This window comes from Macrobrachium nipponense, chromosome 5 (genome assembly GCF_015104395.2).
Source record: "Macrobrachium nipponense isolate FS-2020 chromosome 5, ASM1510439v2, whole genome shotgun sequence".
NCBI lineage: Eukaryota > Metazoa > Arthropoda > Malacostraca > Decapoda > Palaemonidae > Macrobrachium > Macrobrachium nipponense.
In genome coordinates this window covers 78452870-78473170 of record NC_061107.1, presented here as the reverse complement: position 1 = coordinate 78473170, position 20301 = coordinate 78452870, and the positions used below count along the sequence as shown (strand labels likewise).

General features: G+C 44.3%; 1 protein-coding gene across 9 annotated transcripts in view; it reads right to left on the bottom strand.

Moving 5' to 3' along the window:
* Nucleotides 1-20301, bottom strand: part of LOC135215440 (endophilin-A-like) — a 610297-nt gene that overhangs the window by 43738 nt on the left and 546258 nt on the right. For 7 of the 9 annotated variants that reach the window (XM_064250095.1, XM_064250096.1, XM_064250098.1 and 4 more), the window contains one exon: nucleotides 20034-20114. The exons of the other annotated variants lie outside the window; for them this stretch is intronic. In XM_064250095.1, the coding sequence (XP_064106165.1) occupies nucleotides 20034-20114 (81 nt within the window). The remainder of the gene's footprint in view (nucleotides 1-20033; nucleotides 20115-20301) is intronic. 9 annotated transcript variants of the gene reach the window in all.

The following is a 20301-nucleotide window of genomic DNA, read 5'->3' as shown; positions in this document are numbered from 1 at the left end:
TGGAACCTCTCCACTGATAATTGTCATAATGAACAAACCAACAAAATATGTTAATAAATACAAAAACACTTCGATTATTAGTCTAACTCCCAAAATAAGTTTCCTAAGAAATTACAGTCTACTTTATAGGTCACAATCAGATTGACAAGATGTAGGGAATAGTTGGTAATTATCAAAAACATACGTAGTAGACAAGCTTGATTTGATAACTGCTATATCCAATGTCAAGCAATTTTTATTTATTGGCTATCTATCTATTTACTGAAAAAAAATATCCGGTACCGTATATTGGCTTTAAACCTTCACCAATAATTATCGTCAGAATGATGACTTCATGAGGCTCCTCCCACTTTCACCTCATTATAATTCAGGATAACACTGAAGGCTACCATGGGCATTGTTGGATTAGAAAATTTAACTTCTGGCTATAAAAACTAATTTCTCGAGTAGTTGTAAGAAGTGCTAAATGATCCCAACAGTTGGCCTAAATGTTTAATTCATGTATATTACTGCCATACTGTTGCGGCACTACTGCTACAGTAGTATTACTACACTAGCACATAAAGTCTTTGGGTTTCAGAGCCGATGGAGTTTCTGTCTGGTGGATGGGCGGGGCAACATTTCGTCAAAAGGTGTTTGTTTACCTTGCTCACGCAATGAATGTTTTTTGACTCTTGGCTCGTAATCATTGGCCATGGCGTTGGCTAGATCATTTTTACTCTATAAAAATTAAAACTATCGGGTTTAGGTTATTGATAATGCTGACAAAATTTGTATGTGGTTGTAAAATATACACGTCAACTTTAAGCTACATCCGATGCTTTGACAAGGAGCAAATTCCAAAAAACCGTGTTACAGAGACCCTGAATCTCATAGTAGTAGAGATGAGCTCTCCAATTATGACACTATCTGGAAATGGAAGTAGTAATCAAGTAAAATACACTACAGCACTAACCAACTCAAGGATACAATCATCATCATTGCCTCCAGTGCTACAAGGTGTAAAGGGTCTCTGAAATTCTGCTATGTCATCTCTGACTAATTATATCAAATACTAAACATACAAAAGGATTGCCAGTTTCTTGTGTACAAAGTTCTAGTTGACAAAGAAAACTGAAAATTCAAGTAAATGGTAACCTCTTGTTATGGTATGGTATACTCTGGGAAATGGCTGACTGCTGATAGTAAGATGCCTGTTCTAGCATGATAGGCAGGGTGAGGTTTAAGATCCAGATACACCCACGTGATAAGGCCACTAAGTGCAACTAGTGACTGTCAGACGTGGGTCACAACTGATGAAATTAAATGAGAGTTAAAGCGTAAAATGTGGAAATTTACCTATGTGAGCAAAGACAAGCACAAAGCCAAGACAAAATGCTTGCAGGATATGTTTTTCTCAGGTATACTGAAAAGAAGTAATAAGGTGAAACCTAAACTACACTGCACACTTGACCGATATAATCTGCATACAGACTGGATGAAATAACCACACCCTAAAATTTTTCCACCTGCCGAGAGGTATGGACCAAGCCCTTTATTCCTTTAATCCAGATACCATTACATTCATAGACTGGGTTATAAAGGACTGAAGGAGTAGCAAAAAAGGGATTTTGACAAAGGAAAAATCTATTTCTGGGCAAGGGCCCGTGTCGCCCAGTGAAATATCCTTTCAGTTCATATTTCTAAGGTAAATAATGCTAATATTACCAGAGAAAACTAAAAAGGGGATGTCAGAGCATTCTGGCTTGCTCACCCTAAATAAAAAGAGGGTGTCGGTATGGTACTGGGGCGAGTGAAACCACTACCACGGGCCTCTTGTCATTTAGATCTCTCCTCCACAAAATCCCCTTGCTAGAGAGAGCTGGTACACAGCCCGTGCCAGCAACTACTACTACTTACTCCCCAATGCCAACACCAGCGCCTCTAGTGGCCATCCTTGAAGTTAGAAGACCAAGCTTGGGCACAAGGGTGGGAGAGAAAAAGGGGGGGGATTTCACTGGGCGACACGGGCCCTTGCCCAGAAATAGATTTTTCCTTCGTCAAAATCCTTTTTCTGGGCTCAGCCCGTGTCGCTTCGTGAAATAGTACCAGAGAATTAGCCACAAGCTTGGGGAACAGGTAACAGTATAAGGTAATAGGAAAACACGAAAAAACATAAGATGAGTATAATCTAGAGTAAATATTACAAAGTTATCGTATAAATACTTAAACTAACTTATAGTAATTTATGTTAGCCTTAAAATAAGTATCAGGAATTAACAGTATACTTATGCTAACTTACGATAACTTAAAACTAGAATGATACATTATATACAGTTGTGAGTAACCCTAGCATAAAAATAAGGGAAAACATCACGATATAGCCTTTTGGCAGCTAAGGCTCAAAACAGGGTAGAGCCTGGTGGCAGGATCACAGGAAAAATGTTAGTGAGGAAGGTAGAAAGGAGATCTGGATCTATGACTAAAACTACTTAGGCAGTGTCAGGAGAAACTGTGTTTCCTGCTGCCACTGCTGGAAATTTAAGAGATTCTAAGGATTTCAGGTAGTGACGTCTGAATACTGTCGGCGACTTCCAGCCTGTATACTTCTTTAGATCATCGAAATTCATGAGTTGGAAATAATTAATTGAGGTGGCTACTGCCCTGATGTCATGGGCTTTGGGGAGTGAATCAGGGTTGGCTTGTTTGATAAAGTATAGGATTTGTTGCCTAATTCCTTTTAAGGAAATAGTGCCACCATTCTCTCTTATGAATAAAGGACCTGAGGACCTAGAAGATGTCCTGGACAAATAGGCTCGTAAGGTCGTCACTGGACATAGAGAAGGGTCTTGAGGAAGAGGGAGGACCTTCCAAGGAGCCCATCTCATTAAAGGATCCTCATTTTTTGCCTAAAAACTATGATCTGGGGATAGAAGAACTTCTCCTGATGGAAGAAATTCGATATGGCCAGAGTCTCTAGAGAGAGCCGACAGTTCAGATATCCTGGCTCCTGAAGCCAGGCTTAGCAGAAAAAGATTTTGACGTAAGGAAAAATCTATTTCTGGGCGATTGGCTCGTGTCGCCAGCGAAATATCCTTTAATCTATTATTTCTAGGGTAAATGTACTAACACATACCAGAGAATAAATAAAATAAAGAAAAAGGTCAGTATGACTGACTCGCTCACCCTCTAGGAGGGTGTCGTATGAACACTAGGCGAGTGAGACCACTACCACGAGCCAAATGCCAATAGAAGTCTCCCACTACAAACCCTCCAAGAGGGGAGCCGTCCCACAGAGGGAGCAGCTCGTACTACTACTACACCATCCCATGCTTGCGACTGCTGCGCCTCTAGTGGCCATCCTGAAGTTAGCAGACAATCTTGAGCGAAGGGACGGGTAGGGGGGGTATTTCGCTGGCGACACGAGCCAATCGCCCAGAAATAGATTTTTCCTTACGTCAAAATCCTTTTTCTGGGCTCAGCTCGTGTCGCTTGCGCGAAATCGTACAGAGAAACAGCACAAGATTGTAACAAAGTAAATAAATATAATAAAACAAATAGGTCTCAAATAAAAGATACAATAAGAATGAATATAATTGCTAAAAAGATACAAGTACACAGTAAAACAAAATCAGAATTATGCTTAAATTACCCTTAAATCTAATTATGTTAATAATATAAGGTAATTTACATATATACAAATAGGTACAATGATTACCTATCACAATAAATCTGTGTAACAACATGTATCAAAAATAGAAATAGCATTAGTATAAATTTACATAAATATTTGATCAATGATAAAATAAAATATCTTAGGAATGTATAGACTTAATATACAAAACCCGTAACCATTGCATTATGATGTATCCCCTAGCATAAAAATAAGGGGATAACATCTATGAGATCAGTATGGTAATCAGATGTGAGTGTCCCTAACCAGACAAAAGGGGCACTATACAATCATAAAGCAGCTAAGACACAAGGTAAATGTTAATGAACAAGGCAGGAATAGACGAACTGAACTGTTGGGTGAGGCAGGTAGAAAGGAGGACTGAATCTTCTACTATAATCTAGCTAGAGTCAGGGGAACTATGTTACCCGCTGCTACTGCTGGGAATTTCAGAGCTTCCAAGGACGAAGGTAGTGACGTTTGAACACTGTCGGCGATTTTCCATCCGGTATACTTCACTTTAAATCAGCAAAATTCATATGTTGGAAGTAATTAATTGAGGTGGCTACTGCCCGACTGGATCATGTGCCTTTGGAAAGGAGTCAGGATTGGCTTGTTTGATAAAGTACAGAATTTGTTGCCTGATGCCTTTAGTGGTATAAGTACCACTTTTTCCCTCCTAAAGAGGGGCCCCGATGAGGAGAGGAGGTCCTGGATAGAAAGGCTCGTAAGGTTGAAACCGACAAAGGTGGGAAACATCTGTGGAAGGGGTAGTACCTTCCAAGGTTCCCACCTCATCAAAGGATCTTCATTCTTTGCTAAAAAGCTACGTTCCGGAGAAAGTAGCACTTCCCCCGTGGGGAGGTAATTGAATATGATCCGGATCTCTGGATAAAGCCGACAGTTTCTGAAATTCTTGCTCCTGAAGCTAGGCTTAATAAAAACAGAGTTTTTTCTTAGGAGCATCATAAACGACATGTGTCATTATCGGTTTCGGAAGCCAGTTTTAGAACATCGTTTAAGAACCATGAAACTGACGTAGGCCTGACAGAGGGCCTAAGTCTAGCACATGCTTTAGGAATAGACGAGAAATAGGTATCTGTCAAGTCTATGTTAAATCCAATTGAAAATATCTTTTTCATGCTGACTTGTTTGTCGTAATCGTGCTAGCTGCTAAACCCTTTTCAAATAAAGATCTGAAAAAGGATATAGCGAATTAACTGTCATGATTCTGATAATCTGACTCTCTCAGGAAGATTGCTAACTTTTTGACGGCAGCTCATACTGCCTCAAAGTTGAATCCCTTTTATCGGATTCCAGGAAAAGAATATTCTGAGGGTCAATATTCGCATCTCTTTTTGCCGCAAACTTCATGAAAATCCATAAAGTTAGGGTTTTGAGAATCCCTGAGGAAGTGAAAACACAGTCTTCGTTTGTACTGACTGGGAGAGCTTGGGACTGGGGATCCGAAGGGGACGAAGACCCATTTCCAGGATCAGGGGGTACCAATTGCTCTTCGGCCAGTCTGGGGCTACTAGAGCCACTTGACCCCTGAATGTCCCTGAGTTTTGTCTAGACCTTCATAAGGAGATTCACTGGAGGGAAGACGTAAATCTTCTCCCAGTTGTTCCAGTCCAGAGCCAGGGCGTCCGTGGCGTAAGCCAGAGGGTCCAGGTTGGGGGCTACATAACACGGTATTTGTGGTTCGCTTGTGATGCGAAGAGATCCACCTGTAGCCCTGGGACTCTTTGAAGGATCCATTGGAACAACTCTCTCTCGTCTAGAGACCATTCCGACTCTAGGGGTACTGATCGGGATAGGGCGTCTGCTATGACGCTTTCTTACTCCAGCTATGTGGGTGGAGGAAAGATGCCAACTGAATTTGTCTGCCAGGGAGAAGATGCTATCATGACGTGATTTAGATGACGTGACTTGGAGCCTCCTCTGTTTATGCAATGTACTACCACTGCGCTGTCCAAGACTAGCTTTATGTGGGAGTACCTTGGTGGGGCGTAATCTTTTCAGAGTCAAGAAGACTGCCATTGCCTCCAGTTACGTTTTATATGGAACTGACGGAACTGGGTGTGACCAAATTCCTTGCACCTTTTTGACCTGGGAGTACCCTCCCCAGCCGCTTAAGGAGCGTCTGTGTGGATGGTAATCCCTGGTGGAGGAACTGAAGAGGGACTGACACTGACAGATTCTTGACTTTTGCCCACGCCGAAGCCGGTTCTTTAGAATCAGAGGTACTGAGGATAGCTTGTCCCTGGACCTGACATTTGCTCGAGAGCGCCAGATCCTGGTTAGATCTTTCAGTTTGGCTTTCATTAAGATGTTCGTTACTGAAACAAACTGGAGAGAGCCGAGGATTCTTTCCTGAGCTCTCCTCGATGCTATTTGTGACTTAGAAATTGCTTGACTGACTTCGCTATTTCTTTCCTTTTGGTGGATGGAATCGACAGAGTGTGTGAGGATAGATTCCATTGAATGCCTAGCCACTGGAAAGTTTGACTCTGGGGTGAGTCTGGACTTGATCTGTTTACTTGAATCCTAGATATTCTAGGAATTGGATCACTTTCAGTGTGGCCTTGTTGCATTCTTCGACTGATGGGGCCCAGATCAACCAATCGTCGAGATACGCTACTACATAATCCCTTTGAGCTCTGAGCTGTTGCACACTACTTACGCTAGCTTCGTGAACACCCTGGGTGCCACGTTGAGCCCGAACGGGACTAAAACTTGAAGGAGAACGTCTGGTCTCCTATCTTGAATCCCAGATACGACGGAAGTGTCTTGCAATAGGGATATGATAGTAGGCGTCTGTAAGATCGATAGAGGTGGTGACGGCCCACGGGGAAGTAAGGTCCGCACCTGTGAGATCGTGAGCATCTTGAACTTGTCGCAGCGGATGGCTAAGTTTAAGCGGGACAAGTCTAAGATTACCCTTCTTTTGTTTGAGCCTTTCTTTGGGACGCTGAACAAGCGACCTTGAAAATTTTATCTCTTGACTTTGACTATAGCTCCTTTCTGAAGGAGGTCCTCTGCGTACTCTGTCAATTCCTTGGAAGGAAGTTGACGGAAAGGTCTGGCTGGAGGTGGGTTCGTCAACCAGCTCCAACCCAGCCCTTTTGACACTATGCTCTGAGCCCACTGGCTGAAGTTCCACCGGTGGCGAAAGTGAAACAGCCTCCCTCCTACCTGAAGTTCCTCATTGGTTCTGGTAACCCCCTCGACCTCCTCTGAAGTGCTTTCCCCTATTGAAGGGGTCCTCCCGATCCTCTCCCACTGAAAGGACCGCTTACCTCTGCCTCCCTTGTTCGAGCGGTCCATACTTCTGAGAAGCTTGACTCTCGAAGGCTTGGATTGTAAGCTGGAGAGATGGCGTATGATGGTGGAGGGTTGAGGCTGAGGGGATATCACATAAATAGCTGTGATTGACCTTTAGACGTGGAGGTCTGGAGCTGTCTGCACTAAACGGCACTGTAGGAACTTGTTTTGAGGGAAGCGCGGCTGCTTTCTTTTTGGTAGGGTTGGAAACGTCTAGGCTTCCTTTGTCCCTTACTTTTTGGTGTCAAGTCTTGCCTTCTCCTAGCCGTAAGACCCCAACGGGTCCTTAAGGCTTTGGTTCAAACCTCGTAGCCTCTGCTTGTACTTCTTTTACCATAGCATCTGGGAAGAGATCTGCGCCCCAGATGTTAGAAGAAAGTAACCTATTCGGTTCATGCCGAATGGTTGCCTCTAGCAATACATGCTTTCTGCAATTTGTTCTAGCAGTGGCAAACTCGAACATGTCTGACTGCACCGTTTGAGTCAGGGCTTTGGTCATAAGCTTGAAAATTGGTTCTGAACCATAAGCCATGGTTGCTACCTCGACATAGCCATCAGGTTGATTGACCTGGCTAGTCGTGTTTTCGAGTCAAACTCCGCTTGAATAAGACTATCAGGAGCCTGGGCAGCTTTTCACCAAACCTTCTGCTCTATAGCACAGTCAGGTTTGAGTTTGCCAGCTGTGAAAGTGTTAGGCAAGTCCTCCATAATTCTCCAATTGACGGAGCAACGGAGAAGTGGGGTCTGCTTCTTTCAGCTGAGGCATGGGTTCCCTTTCTGAGCTGCTGAGATGGTCGACTCGCTATCTTGGTAAGGAAAGGGAGCGGGGTACCTTCGTCCCATCGTGAAAATGGTAAAGGGACTTTTGAATGGTTGGATCTTGGTATTCGAACAGTCCATGTCGTCTAGACATCTAAGCCATTCTCGTTGGGCCTGGTCCCGAGAATAGAGACTGTCTCCTTTGGTACCCTGTCATCTCTAACCATAGCCGAAGGCGTGAGCCTAGCGTAGCCTATGAAGGGAGGCTGTAGGCCTTCCGGGTAGAAACTCGAAGTCCTCTATTCTTCGAGTTCCAAACTCCGGTATGGAGATGAGACCATCTTGGAAGGGAGCATATGACGCTACTCTCCAAGGATTGTTCATGGAGAAAGCGGGCAGCGAGTCATACGGGGGAAGCTGAGATCCACTAGTGTTAGAGGTTCGAGGGAGAGGCAAGAGGGGCTTCTCTTAGGCCGGCTATAATATTGTATCCTGAGAAGTTATCCTATCCGACAGGCGAGATATCATATGTTCCATACTCGTCTTAAGGGAGCCTACCAAGTCGCCCACCTGTTGCAACAGGCCAGCATTGGTGTCCAGAGCCGGAGCTGCTGCGGAGGTGGAGGGGAGACTCTGAATAGGCACCAAAGGTAGTGGAACTGGTGGATACTGCCGGGTGCGGGATTTCTTCTTAGGCTTACTCTTTGAGGACTTTGAGCCGGAGCTAGACCCTTTAGACCTGTCTGGGCCGGATTACGAGCCGGAGACTTTACGCGAAGAAGAACGAGGAGGACGTCTTCTTCGAGGACGATGACGTCTAGTCAAGGTCATGTGCTTAGACTTGATCTTAGGCCTACCGAAGCCTCTGGAGGAGTATATAACTCATCACCGGTAAAGCCTGGGAAGGATGGTGAAGTTTGCAGGGGTAGAAGAAACAGTCACTCCCAAGGGGGACCCTTGGGTACCTGCATTACTTACCTCGACCAACAGGTCGTCTATACCTACCATAGGTTCAACATTTGATAGCCAGGGTTGCGACATCCGTGGAGATATCCTGGTCTTGTTCAGTCAAAGAGGCCGCCAGCTGTTGTTGGATAAAGGCAATAGAGGGGTCCGCCTCTACCGGGTCGACGTAGCCAGTCGCCTTGCCTCCGGGGAAGATTAACAAAGCTAAACGCTTCTCCAGAATGTAGGGCTGACCCTTGGCGGCGTTCTTGCCAAAACCTCCGACCCAGGCCCGCAAGGTAGCCAATGCCGTATCTCTTACTGCCGGAGCCTGTAAGAGAGGATATATTTTAGATTTAAGAACCACTTAAAGCTAAAACTTAAGATATAACTTAAACTAGATGCCTTAAGTTAAAGTAATGATGAAAACTTAAGAAGTAAAAGAAGCGGAGCGGCATGCGGAGATGGAATACTTACGCCTTCCAAAAGCTGGCTCACCAGATCGTAACATATGGTACACGTCTCATGGTACCAGACCTGGATGTCCCCGTGCGGAGTCGCGCATGGAGCATGGGACCGCAAACTTCGTGTCCACAGGGGTCCTGAAGTGTAGCGGAACATCCCGGATGCTCACAGTTGGTGGCCTGTAAGTGGGAAGACACATGAGTATCTTAAAGGGGTAACACTTACAGACTAAGGACAAAAGAACTCCGTTACGTGGCGGAGCTTGAAAAAAAATTTGGGCATAACCCCTCCCTGCATTGCCTGAATAGGCTATAAACCCGGAGATCCGGTAAATACTAAGGGAGGGGTGGGGATGGTTTAAGAAACTTAAGATAAACTTAAAGATAACTTAAACCTACATGCAAGTAACCGGACTAGGTCCAGTGAAGCGGAGTGTAGTAACTCAGCAATACGGTACGGTTAGTGAAGACCACTTGTATGCTCCGGTCCATCTAAGGTGGACTATCCCTTCCGCTGGATACCAGGACTCCGATAGGGAGGAGCTCTAGTAAGGGGGGAAAAGGCGAGATGACATACAGACTCGCGCTAACCCGGAGCGACAAGGAAGTAACGGAGGGAGGGAAGGCCATAGCCCCCCACAACGTACCACCCGGCCGAGCCGAGAAGCGGAGAGGTCGGAACCAGTCAGGGACTGTCGGACTCCCAGGCCCCTCCGGTGGAGGGGAAGGGGGAGGCAGGCTCGGGCATGCTGGGCGAGCAAGGACAGACCGACCATCCCCGCCCGACTCTATGGGAGAGCGGGAGAGGGGGAAGGGACTGGCAGGCGCCTGGCTGACTCGTGATCACGTAGTGACCACGCGGTAAACTAAGGATACGGTAACCAAGCCTAGGCCAACCAACTGATCAGATAGAAGCTATCGGGAAGCAACCAGAACTGAAAAGCGGTAGCATATAGGCCCATAGGGCGAAAACCAACTGATCAGAGAGAAGCTATGAGGAAGCGACCGAACTGATCACGGTAGACTAGGCTCTACGAGGCCAGGACCTAGGCTAAGCCAGACGCCAACTAACCTAACAAGAACAAAACATAAAAATATAAAATATAAATAAAAATGAAAGAAAAGAAGGTAAAATAGCAGGAGAAAAAATCCAGGAGTGTGTGACTAGCCCGAAGGCAAGTCTACCACTCAAAGCTAGTCAGGGGCCGAAACAAAGAACCTGGACTAGGGTCTGGATAGAAAAAGCCTACACAAGGTGAAATAACATATATGTATAAACAACTTGAGTAGACGTAATAAACGTGGATAATCAAGATAGAGCGTAAAATAATAGGGATGTTCTAGGTATGGGAGACCAAGAACGAACCCAACATGCGGCAGGACCATGCTGCCATGCTTCCAGCCCCCGAGAACGTATCTATACCTAAAAAAACGGCAAATACCGTCTCGGGGACGGAAAAACTCGCTAGACGTAGACACTGAGTACTTAACTTAGCTGCTGCGATAGCTGCACGCTCCATTACAGTAAAAATCCACGAAAGGGCACAAAAAAACACAAGGAAAATTTAGCACGTGTGGCTTCTGGCGCTAACTTTTAAAGGATGACCACTAGAGGCGCAGCAGTCGCAAGCATGGGTGGTGTAGTAGTAGTACGAGCTGCTCCCTCTGTGGGACGGCTCCCTCTTGGAGGGTTTTGTAGTGGGAGACTTCTATTGGCATTTGGCTCGTGGTAGTGGTCTCACTCGCCTAGTGTTCATACCGACACCCTCCTAGAGGGTGAGCGAGTCAGTCATACTGACCTTTTTCTTTATTTTATTTATTCTCTGGTATGTGTTAGTACATTTACCCTAGAAATAATAGATTAAAGGATATTTCGCGCAAGCGACACGAGCTGAGCCCAGAAATAATGTTTTCTTTAGGAGTGGTATATAGCTACATGAATCGTTGTCAGTATCTGAAGCCAGCTTGAGAACATCATTAAGAACCATGAAATTGAGCTAGGTCTCTCTGATATTCTGAGCCTAGCACAAGCTTTAGGAATAGACGAAAAATACGAGCCTGTTAAGTCTATCTTAAAGCCAAACTGGAAGATTTTCTTTAAAGCTGACTTATTGGTAGTAATAGTACTAGCTGCTAAACCTTTTTCAAATAAGGATCTGAAGAAGGAGATAGCCAGATTAGTAGTCATGGTTCGAGATTCTGTTTCCTTCAGGAAATTTGCTAGCTTTTTAACAGCTGCGTCATACTGACGTAAAGTTGATTCTCTTTTATCCGATTCTAAGAAAAGGATATTTTGAGGATCAATATTTGCATCTCTTTTAGCCGTGAACTTCATGAAGTCCATAAAGTTAGGGTTTTGAGAATTCCTGAGGAAGCGAACACAGTCCTCATTTGTACTGGTTGAGATAGCTTGGGATTGGGAATCTGTTGAGGGCGGAGACCCAATTCCAGAAGAAGAGGGAACCAGTTGCTCTTGGGCCAATCCGGGGCTACTAGAGCAACTTGCCCTTTGAAAGACCTGAGTTTGTTCAGGACTTTCAATAGAAGATTCACTGGAGGAAAGATGTATATCTTCTTCCACTGATTCCAATCTATGGACATGGCGTCTGTGGCATAAGCCAGAGGGTCCAGGTTGGGGGCCACATAGCACTGGAGCTTGTGGTTTGATTGTGATGCAAAAAGATCCACCTGGAGGCCTGGGACCTTTTGCCATATCCACTGGAATGAGCGCCTGTCCAGAGACCACTCCGATTCTAGAGGAACTGAGCGAGACAGGGCGTCTGCTATAACGTTCCTTACTCCCGCCAGGTGAGTGGAGGATAGATGCCATTTGTATTTGGCTGCTAGTGAGAAAATGGCTATCATGACGTGGTTCACGTGACTTGATTTGGATCCTCCCCTTTTGATGCAGTGTACTACTACCGCACTGTCCAATACCAGCTTGATTTGGGATTTCTTGGCTGGTAGAAGCCTCTTCAATGTGAGGAATACTGCCATAGCTTCTAATACATTTGTGTGAAGCTGGCGGAACTGAGGTGACTAAGTCCCTTGTACTTTCCTGAATTGGGAGTATCCTCCCCATCCGCTTAGAGAAGCGTCCGCGTGGATAACCAACACCTGAGGGGGGAATTGAAGAGGGATCGATTTGGATAGGTTCTTGACCTCCGCCCAGGGGTGGAGTCGTTTGCGGAGAATCAGCGGGATGGCTGACAACTTGTCTCGAGATTTGTTGTTTGCTCTTGAGCGCCAGACCCGGTTTATATCTTTCAGCTTTGCCTTCAGCAGAACATCTGTAACTGATGCAAACTGGAGAGAGCCTAGGATTCTTTCCTGGTTTCTCCTTGATGTTAGTTTGCATTTGAGGAATTCCCTTGTTGCTTTGGCTATTTCCTTCCTTTTGACCAACAGAATTGACAGAGTGTGGGAGTTCAAGTCCCATTGAATGCCGAGCCATTGAAAGCAGGAGTCTGGCGTTAGCCTAGACTTGGTCTTGTTTATTTGGAACCCCAGATGTTCCAGAAACTGTATTACTTTGACCGTAGCTTTGTGGCATTCTTTGACGGTTGTTGCCCAAACGAGCCAATCGTCCAGATACGCTACTACCATTATTCCCTGGGATCATAGTTGTTGAACTACTGATTCCGGCATCTTCGTGAATACCCTGGGGGCCATGTTCAACCAAAAGGGCATCACTTTGAAGGAGAATGCCTGGTTTCCCAGTCTGAAGCCTAGGTACGGGCGGAAGTGTCTTGCAACTGGGATATTATAAAATGCGTCTGTAAGATCTATAGAGGTGGTGACAGCCCCACGGGGAAGTAAGGTCCGCACCTGCGAGATGGTCAGCATTTTGAACTTGTCGCAACGAATGAATAAGTTTAGACGGGACAAGTCTAAGATTATTCTTCGTTTGGTTGAGCCTTTCTTTGGCACGCTGAACAAGCGTCCTTGAAACTTTAAATGCTTGACTCTTGATACTACCCCTTTCTGAAGGAGTTCTTGTGCATACTCCGTCAATTCCTTTGTTGGTTTTGAAGGAAGGTCTTGGATGGAGGAGGACCTTTGGTCCAACTCCATCCCAGTCCTTTGGACACAATACTTTGTGCCCAATTGCTGAATCCCCATCTGTGGTGATAGAGGAACAGTCTCCCTCCTACCTGAGGGTTCTCACTGACTTGGGGCAGGGCGTGATCCACGTCCTCCCCGGAAGTGCTTGCCTCTGCTAGGTGCTCTTCCGCCACCTCTTTGGCGAAATGCACCTCTGGCCCTACTTCCTCTTCCAAACCTATTAAAGGCTTGGAACGCCTGACCTACAAAGACTGGGTCGAAGGCCGGAGATACTGCGTATGAGGTAGAGGGCTGATTCTGTGAGGTCAGTAGGAGTATTGGCTGGGACTGGTTCTTAGAGGTGGAAGGTTGTACCATCTGGGACACCGGCACAGCTTGTACCACCTGTTGTTGCTGAGCAGCCTGGAAAGGTGGGAACTTCCTAGGCTTTTTCAGCTTCTTTGAAGCGGAGGAAGTAGGTTCGGGCTTCATCTTAGTTGACAGGCCCCAGCGGACCTTAAGGCTCTGGTTAAGCCTAGTTGCTTCGTGCTGGACCTCGTTAACTACAGCCTCAGGAAAGAGGTCAGCACCCCAGATTGAAGACACAAGTAGTTTATTGGGCTCATGATGAATAGTCACCTCTTGCAGTACATGTTTCCAGCAGTTGCGTCTTGCTATGGCAAAGTCGTACAGATCACACTGTGCTTTGGCCACAAGCTTAAATAGAGGTTCCGTCCCGTACGTCACTGCGGCAACCTCTGTCATCACTAGGGCATTTAAGGTCCTCCCTAACCTAGTCCTAGCATCGAATTCTGCTTGGATGAGATTATCAGAAAGCCTAGGAAGTCTCTCGCCAAATTGTGCTATTGCACAATCTGGCTTGAGCTTCCCTACTGTGAAAGTAGCTGGGAGATCCGCCCAAAGGTCTTCGGTTCCTGGAAGGAGAAGTGATGTTGGCTCCGTCTCCCTAAGTTGGGGCATAGGCTCGTCTTTCATGGCGGCCTGTAGAGTCAACTCTGCTAGCTTTGTGGTGAAAGCAATAGGTGTTTCTTCCTCTGCCACAAAGCTAGTAAAGGGGCTTTTGAAAGCCTAAAGCTTGGTGTTCACACACTCCCAATCTTCCAAGCTCCTGAGCCACTCCCTTTGGGCTTGATCCCGGCTGTAAATCACCGTTTCTTTCGGGATCCTATCCTCCCTTCTCATTGCCGCCTCTGTCAGACGGGCATAGCCAATAAATGGTGGTTGGAGGTTGGCGGGGTGAAACTCGAAGTCTTCTAATCTTCGAGTACCGCAATCCGGCAACGTCAGCATGCTGTCTTTAAAGGGGGCATATGATGAAACCCTCCATGGGTTATTCGTCGTGAAGGGAAGGATTGCCTTGGGCCGCCAGCGCTTGCACCACTTGCTGCTGAATGGCGGAGATGTAAGGGGCTGCCACTGCCGGGTCGACGTAACCAGTTGATTTCCCGCCCGCGAAGAGGCGGACAGCCATACTCTTGTCCAGGATGTATGGCTGCCCCTTAGTCACGTTCTTCCCGAACCCGCCGACCCAGGCCCTCAGGGTTGCTGATGCGGCGTCTTTCACGGCGGTAGCCTGGAAGAGAGGGTCATTGTAATCCTTACAACGAAGCCCCAAAGTTATATGATTAATTATCTAAAACTAAATATTGTTTAAATCTCTTATAGGAGTGCTTGAATAATCAGTTATAAGCAATGTATTCCAGTATATACTTACGCCGGAGGAAAACTGCTCCACCAAATCGTAGCATATAGAGCAGGCTTCGTGGTGCCATACCGCTATGTCACCATAGCCGATGGCGCAGGGGGCGTGGATCCGGCAGACCTCGTGGCCACAGGGGTCCTGCAATATAGCATTGCAGCCGGATTCCTGGCAATTGGTAGCCTGTAAGTGAACAGATACATGAGTATCGGCGGTTACTAACAGGACTAGGCCGTTAAGAGATATAATACTCCACTATATGCCGGAGTGAAAAATTTAGGTATTAACCCTCTCCTGTTCTCCTGTAGAGATATGTCCTTGAAGCCTGGTATACTAGTCAGATAGTTTCCGAGGCACCAGAGTAAGGAGTTTCACCAAACTAGCCCCCAGTCTATACGCCGGGGTGAGGAGTACAAGGACGGCGGAGGAACATGAGAGGGTTAATCTAGAAAAGACATAACAAGGATAGGTGGAGCGCAGCTCCGCCGAATAAAAATTTCGCAGGCAGGAGGAGAACTTGGTTGGTGAGCGGGCACTCCGCCAGCTTAGCGGAATATACAAACATAATGATAACACCAAATGATAATAATAGGAACAAAAGTATATATATATATAGAGATGCATGTAGTGGTGCTACTCTCCGTCACCCCCTAGAAGAACTGGCGGGGCCAGTTGAGCCCACCGCTGGTGCAGTGGGTAGGCAAGGGGGTGACCGGGGTAGGAGAGAGCTAAGGAGGGACCCGAGGAAGTCCGAGTACAAGCGAGCGAGGTGGCTAACCCAACCCGAGCGTACAAGAGACCCCCCGATGGAACCCAGGGTGAGAACGGTATGAAGAGCCAGACTCAGGAACCCCCCACCCCCCCCCCGTGACGTCCTGTATCCTCTCTGGGAGAGAGGTGAGGAGAACCCGGATGGTTGCCGTGGCAACCATGAGCAAGTGCGACCTGCCTTCCCACCCGCGTAGGGGAGAGGGAAGCAGGGAGGGGGACTGAGCTGATGGCTCGTGGCGATTGTCTGGCCCACCGCGAACGTGGTAGGACCACACGGACGGATAGACCAGGCGAACTGAGATAGCCTAGGCTAGCACAAACCGTCTCCTACATGCGATATAAATAAAACACAGTTATCAAAATAGAAAGGAAGGGAATCGTAAGACAAAGGGAAAGCAAACGTCCCTAGAGAAGTAGGCTAATCTACCTGGAAGGTAGGAAGCCCAACTACTCGGAGCTGGCCTCTGCGATACGTAGAAACGGAGGGCGACAGCCAGGATGGTGGGACTGAAAAAGAGAGATAGGGGCATAAGTCCCCACATGCCTAACAGACCTAGACAAAGGCACATGCATGCATGAACACTGAGCTAAGACATAAAGGCATAGGATTCCCATAAAAGTAAAATGCAAATAGCACATCTTGCACCACATGTAGAAATAAGCATAAATACTGCGCAGACATAGCTACAACGGTATGGGAGACCGAAGGAGCTAGAAATGAGTCACACGAGGCGAGCCGGTATGGCGAGCCTGAAGCCATGTCACAGGAGGCACCTTAATAATACCTAAAAACAGCGGTAAAACGGGTCCTAGCTGGCTAAAATTATGTGAAACACTTAGGCAGTACTTAACTTAGCTGCGGCGATGGCTTGAAGTTCCATAGTACAGAAAAATCCCAAAACGGGAGCACAAAAGCACTGTGAGAGAAAAACACGTGTGTGCAGGATGCTGCTAACGGAAAGGATGGCCGCTAGAGGCGCTGGTGTTGGCGTGGGGGAGCAAGTAGTAGTAATTAATGGCGCGGGCTGTGTACCAGCTCTCTCTAGCAAGGGGATTTTGTGGAGGAGAGATCTAAATGACAAGAGGCCCGTGGTAGTGGTTTCACTCACCCCAGTACCATACCGACACCCTTTTTTATTTAGGGTGAGCGAGTCAGAATGCTCTGACATCCCCTTTTTAGTTTTCTCTGGTAATGTTAGCATTATTTACCTTAGAAATATGAACTGAAAGGATATTTCACGAAGCGACACGGGCTGAGCCCAGAAATGTTGACAGTGGGGGGGGGGGGGGGTGGGGGGGGGTCTTGCTAATTGATATACATATACCTTATTAGATATCTAACTAAACACAAAGGCATTTCTTTTGTTATACCAATAAAGTAAAACAGGGAAGGGGCACACAATGATGTAATATCAACATGATGACTTAGTGACTGGGCCTCAGTAATGAAGTCTGGGATATTAACATGATTTCAGTAAATAGTTCCTAAAGTTCACTGATACCCTTGGCAGATAAAAAATATTAAGACGTTTTTGTTTGAGAGGATTTGCATGTTGCCTTTTCAATGGTTCACAAGGGTTTCCAATCAACTAGGAAGATGCATCATATCCATACGATAGCTCAATTCTGTGAGGCTTGTGAAATCCAGTTTATGAGCAAGGAAAAATTTTGAAATGGTTATCCAATAGGTCTTGGGCAGATGCAGAGACATCCATGGGGTTAGTGAGGAAGTCAGCTAGTAATGAAGAGCTACAGATAGAATGCTTACCTTCAACAATGACAGTGGCAAAACTCAGCCTGCATATATCCTTTAATAATGTGTAGAGAGAGAGAGAGAGAGAGAGAGAGAGAGAGAGAGAGAGAGAGAGAGAGAGAGAGAGACTTGCTGAACACTTTCCCTCTCAAAACCTACTGTACAGTGTAGTAGTATAGTCTTCAAGAAAGATGGATACACTTATGTGAGGTTGACAAAGGAAAGGAAGATGAGCTGAAGAAACAGTTTCTTGAAATGTTTGTTAAAGGCAGAGATGGTCCACATACCACTCAGATTTTCCAGCCAAATGGCTGGAAAATCTGACAATATCAAGCAACTAATTTGGTAGAAATAAAGGAAAGACCCAAGATTTACATAAAATCAGACAAAAACAAACAAGATAAACTCCAGTACAACTTAGAAGAAAAAGATTGAATGACACAAAAAAGATGGTATACATAACTGGGAGCAGCAAAGCTTTGAACCTACGGCAGAGAAATAAGGGAATATAGATATAAATCACATGTGAGTTATCCCACAACACTTAAAAGAGCAAGATATGTTTTGGCTACTTCTTCCTTTGCTTCTATTTCAAGTATTTAAGTACGTATAATAGTGTCTTGTAAGCCAATGGTTTGTAATTTGTATGGGAATAGTAAACAGACACTATTTTAAATCTGACAAATAAAAGAAATGTAATGCATTATTTTGCAGTTGTAAATGTTATCAGTGCAGTGTAATTCTGGTTAGCTTTGACTATAAAGACTGACCAAGTAAGCACTTTCATTATAATAACTTTAGATTAAAGAACAATGCATGATAAAAAACCTTGAACATACAGTGGCAGAGGAAATGTATAAATGCATACAGAGACCAAAGTCTCATTGAGTGATTCAGCTACCAAAGGGGGTATAAATAAGTTTCCATAACATACTCAGGGTTAACAAAACATAACACAGTTTCCTGTTTGCATTGTACTGCACATTCAAGTCATATGCAATTTTTTTATCAGAAGGATTATTAAGCTTCTAGAGAGTTATCAATTAAATATAAAAAATCAACATTTACCTTTTACTAAGCCAGTCTCTGATCTTATGCATAATAATTCTTATGAATCTGTTTTGATATAAAGCTATAATGTGATTCACATTTTAAATACCAATTTTCTACAGAATTGTAAAATTAGTTCTGTATAGCCTATACATATATATTTCAAAAACCTTAAAAAATATTTTGACTACTAAAAGCTTTTTCATCATAATAAAAAATAAAAATCATGAACTCATTGTTCTTCTAACTTTTGTAACTGTTCAAGGCAAGTAAAATTGTATGCAAAATACCTGGAATTATGATGCATGTTAATCAAATAATTTACAACCCTAAGATACTTTGAAAGCGTTACACGAGTCTACAGTATTCACAAAATAGAACACAACTAATGAAATTTCTATGTAATTAACTTGCTAGCATATTTCTTTGTAAAAGAACAAATTATGTGTCACTTCAATTATTTTATACACTTGCAAGCACTCATTCACTCACATGCAAGCACAGCAAACTAGTACATACACACATTACCACATTACATATATATATATATATATATATATATATATATATATATATATATATATATATATATATATATATATATATATATATATATATATATATATATATATATATATATATATATATATATATATATATATATATATATACATATATAAACAACACTTTTACTTAACACTCATTTCATTTAATCAATGTAGGTATCTAGCAATCACAAGATAAATGTGCATAAACACCAATCAAGCATAACTGTTATCACAATGCAATTATAATCTATGTTAAAAAGTATGCAGTGCAACAAATAACTATTATCTAAAATTAGTAGCAATATATATAGTATATATAAATACAAACACTAGCACTGACAATAGAAAACCATCACATATAGCTAAAGTGCATTGTTGAAATTGGCATTCAAGTGCAACTGTCAAATAAAACAGAATCATAGCCTTCTTCAAAATAAATGTTAATCATTATAGTACATCTACCGTTATCAAAACATATCAAATGAGTGGTGAACGTTGTAGAATTTTAGGGAGAAAGGTCATAATAGTGCCTATTGCTCTACTGTGTGTGAACTAGCAACATAAGGGCCAGGTCTGTGATTAGTGCTTTCTTTTTTTCGAATTCAAAAGCTTACACATATACTGTACTCCGGAAAGTACGGGCAGCAACACTTAATGTTAAGACCAATGCAAGGGGCTCAACAGCTTCTTTCTTTTGCAGTTTTTGAGTTAGATTATGAATTTCATTCGAAGACATGACAACTACTCCACAGGGCAACGTGCCAGTCTCAAACCCTAAAGTCTTCAGCACACTAGTAACATTTTATCATGTGTGACTTTTGGTATCTAAATAAAAGCACCTGTATTCCATAGCAAAAAAGTTGTTAGTAAATATGAACGTTTATCATACATTCCCTAAACCTGACTGAGTAAAGTCACATTACAGTGGACCTAAAACATTCTTAATGGACTGAAAACTTCATTGTTATGAGAATGTGCACACCAGGGATTATGTGCGCACCTGGGTACTGGGGGGTGTGCGTGGGGGTGTGCACCGGAGAGCGGGCGGGCGAACCGTACGGGGACCTCTGAGGGGTGGTGGCTAGAACGAACCCCATAATATTCATTAAAATTTCGCTGGTACTTGCTCACAGATTATGTTGTAACACCTTATAGTACAGCCCCAACACACATTTAAAGATGTCCAAAAGTTTATAATTACCAGAAGGTCACAACATTTCTATATTATGAATGTTCCTTCCATGAAAATCAGCAAATTCCTTCTCAAG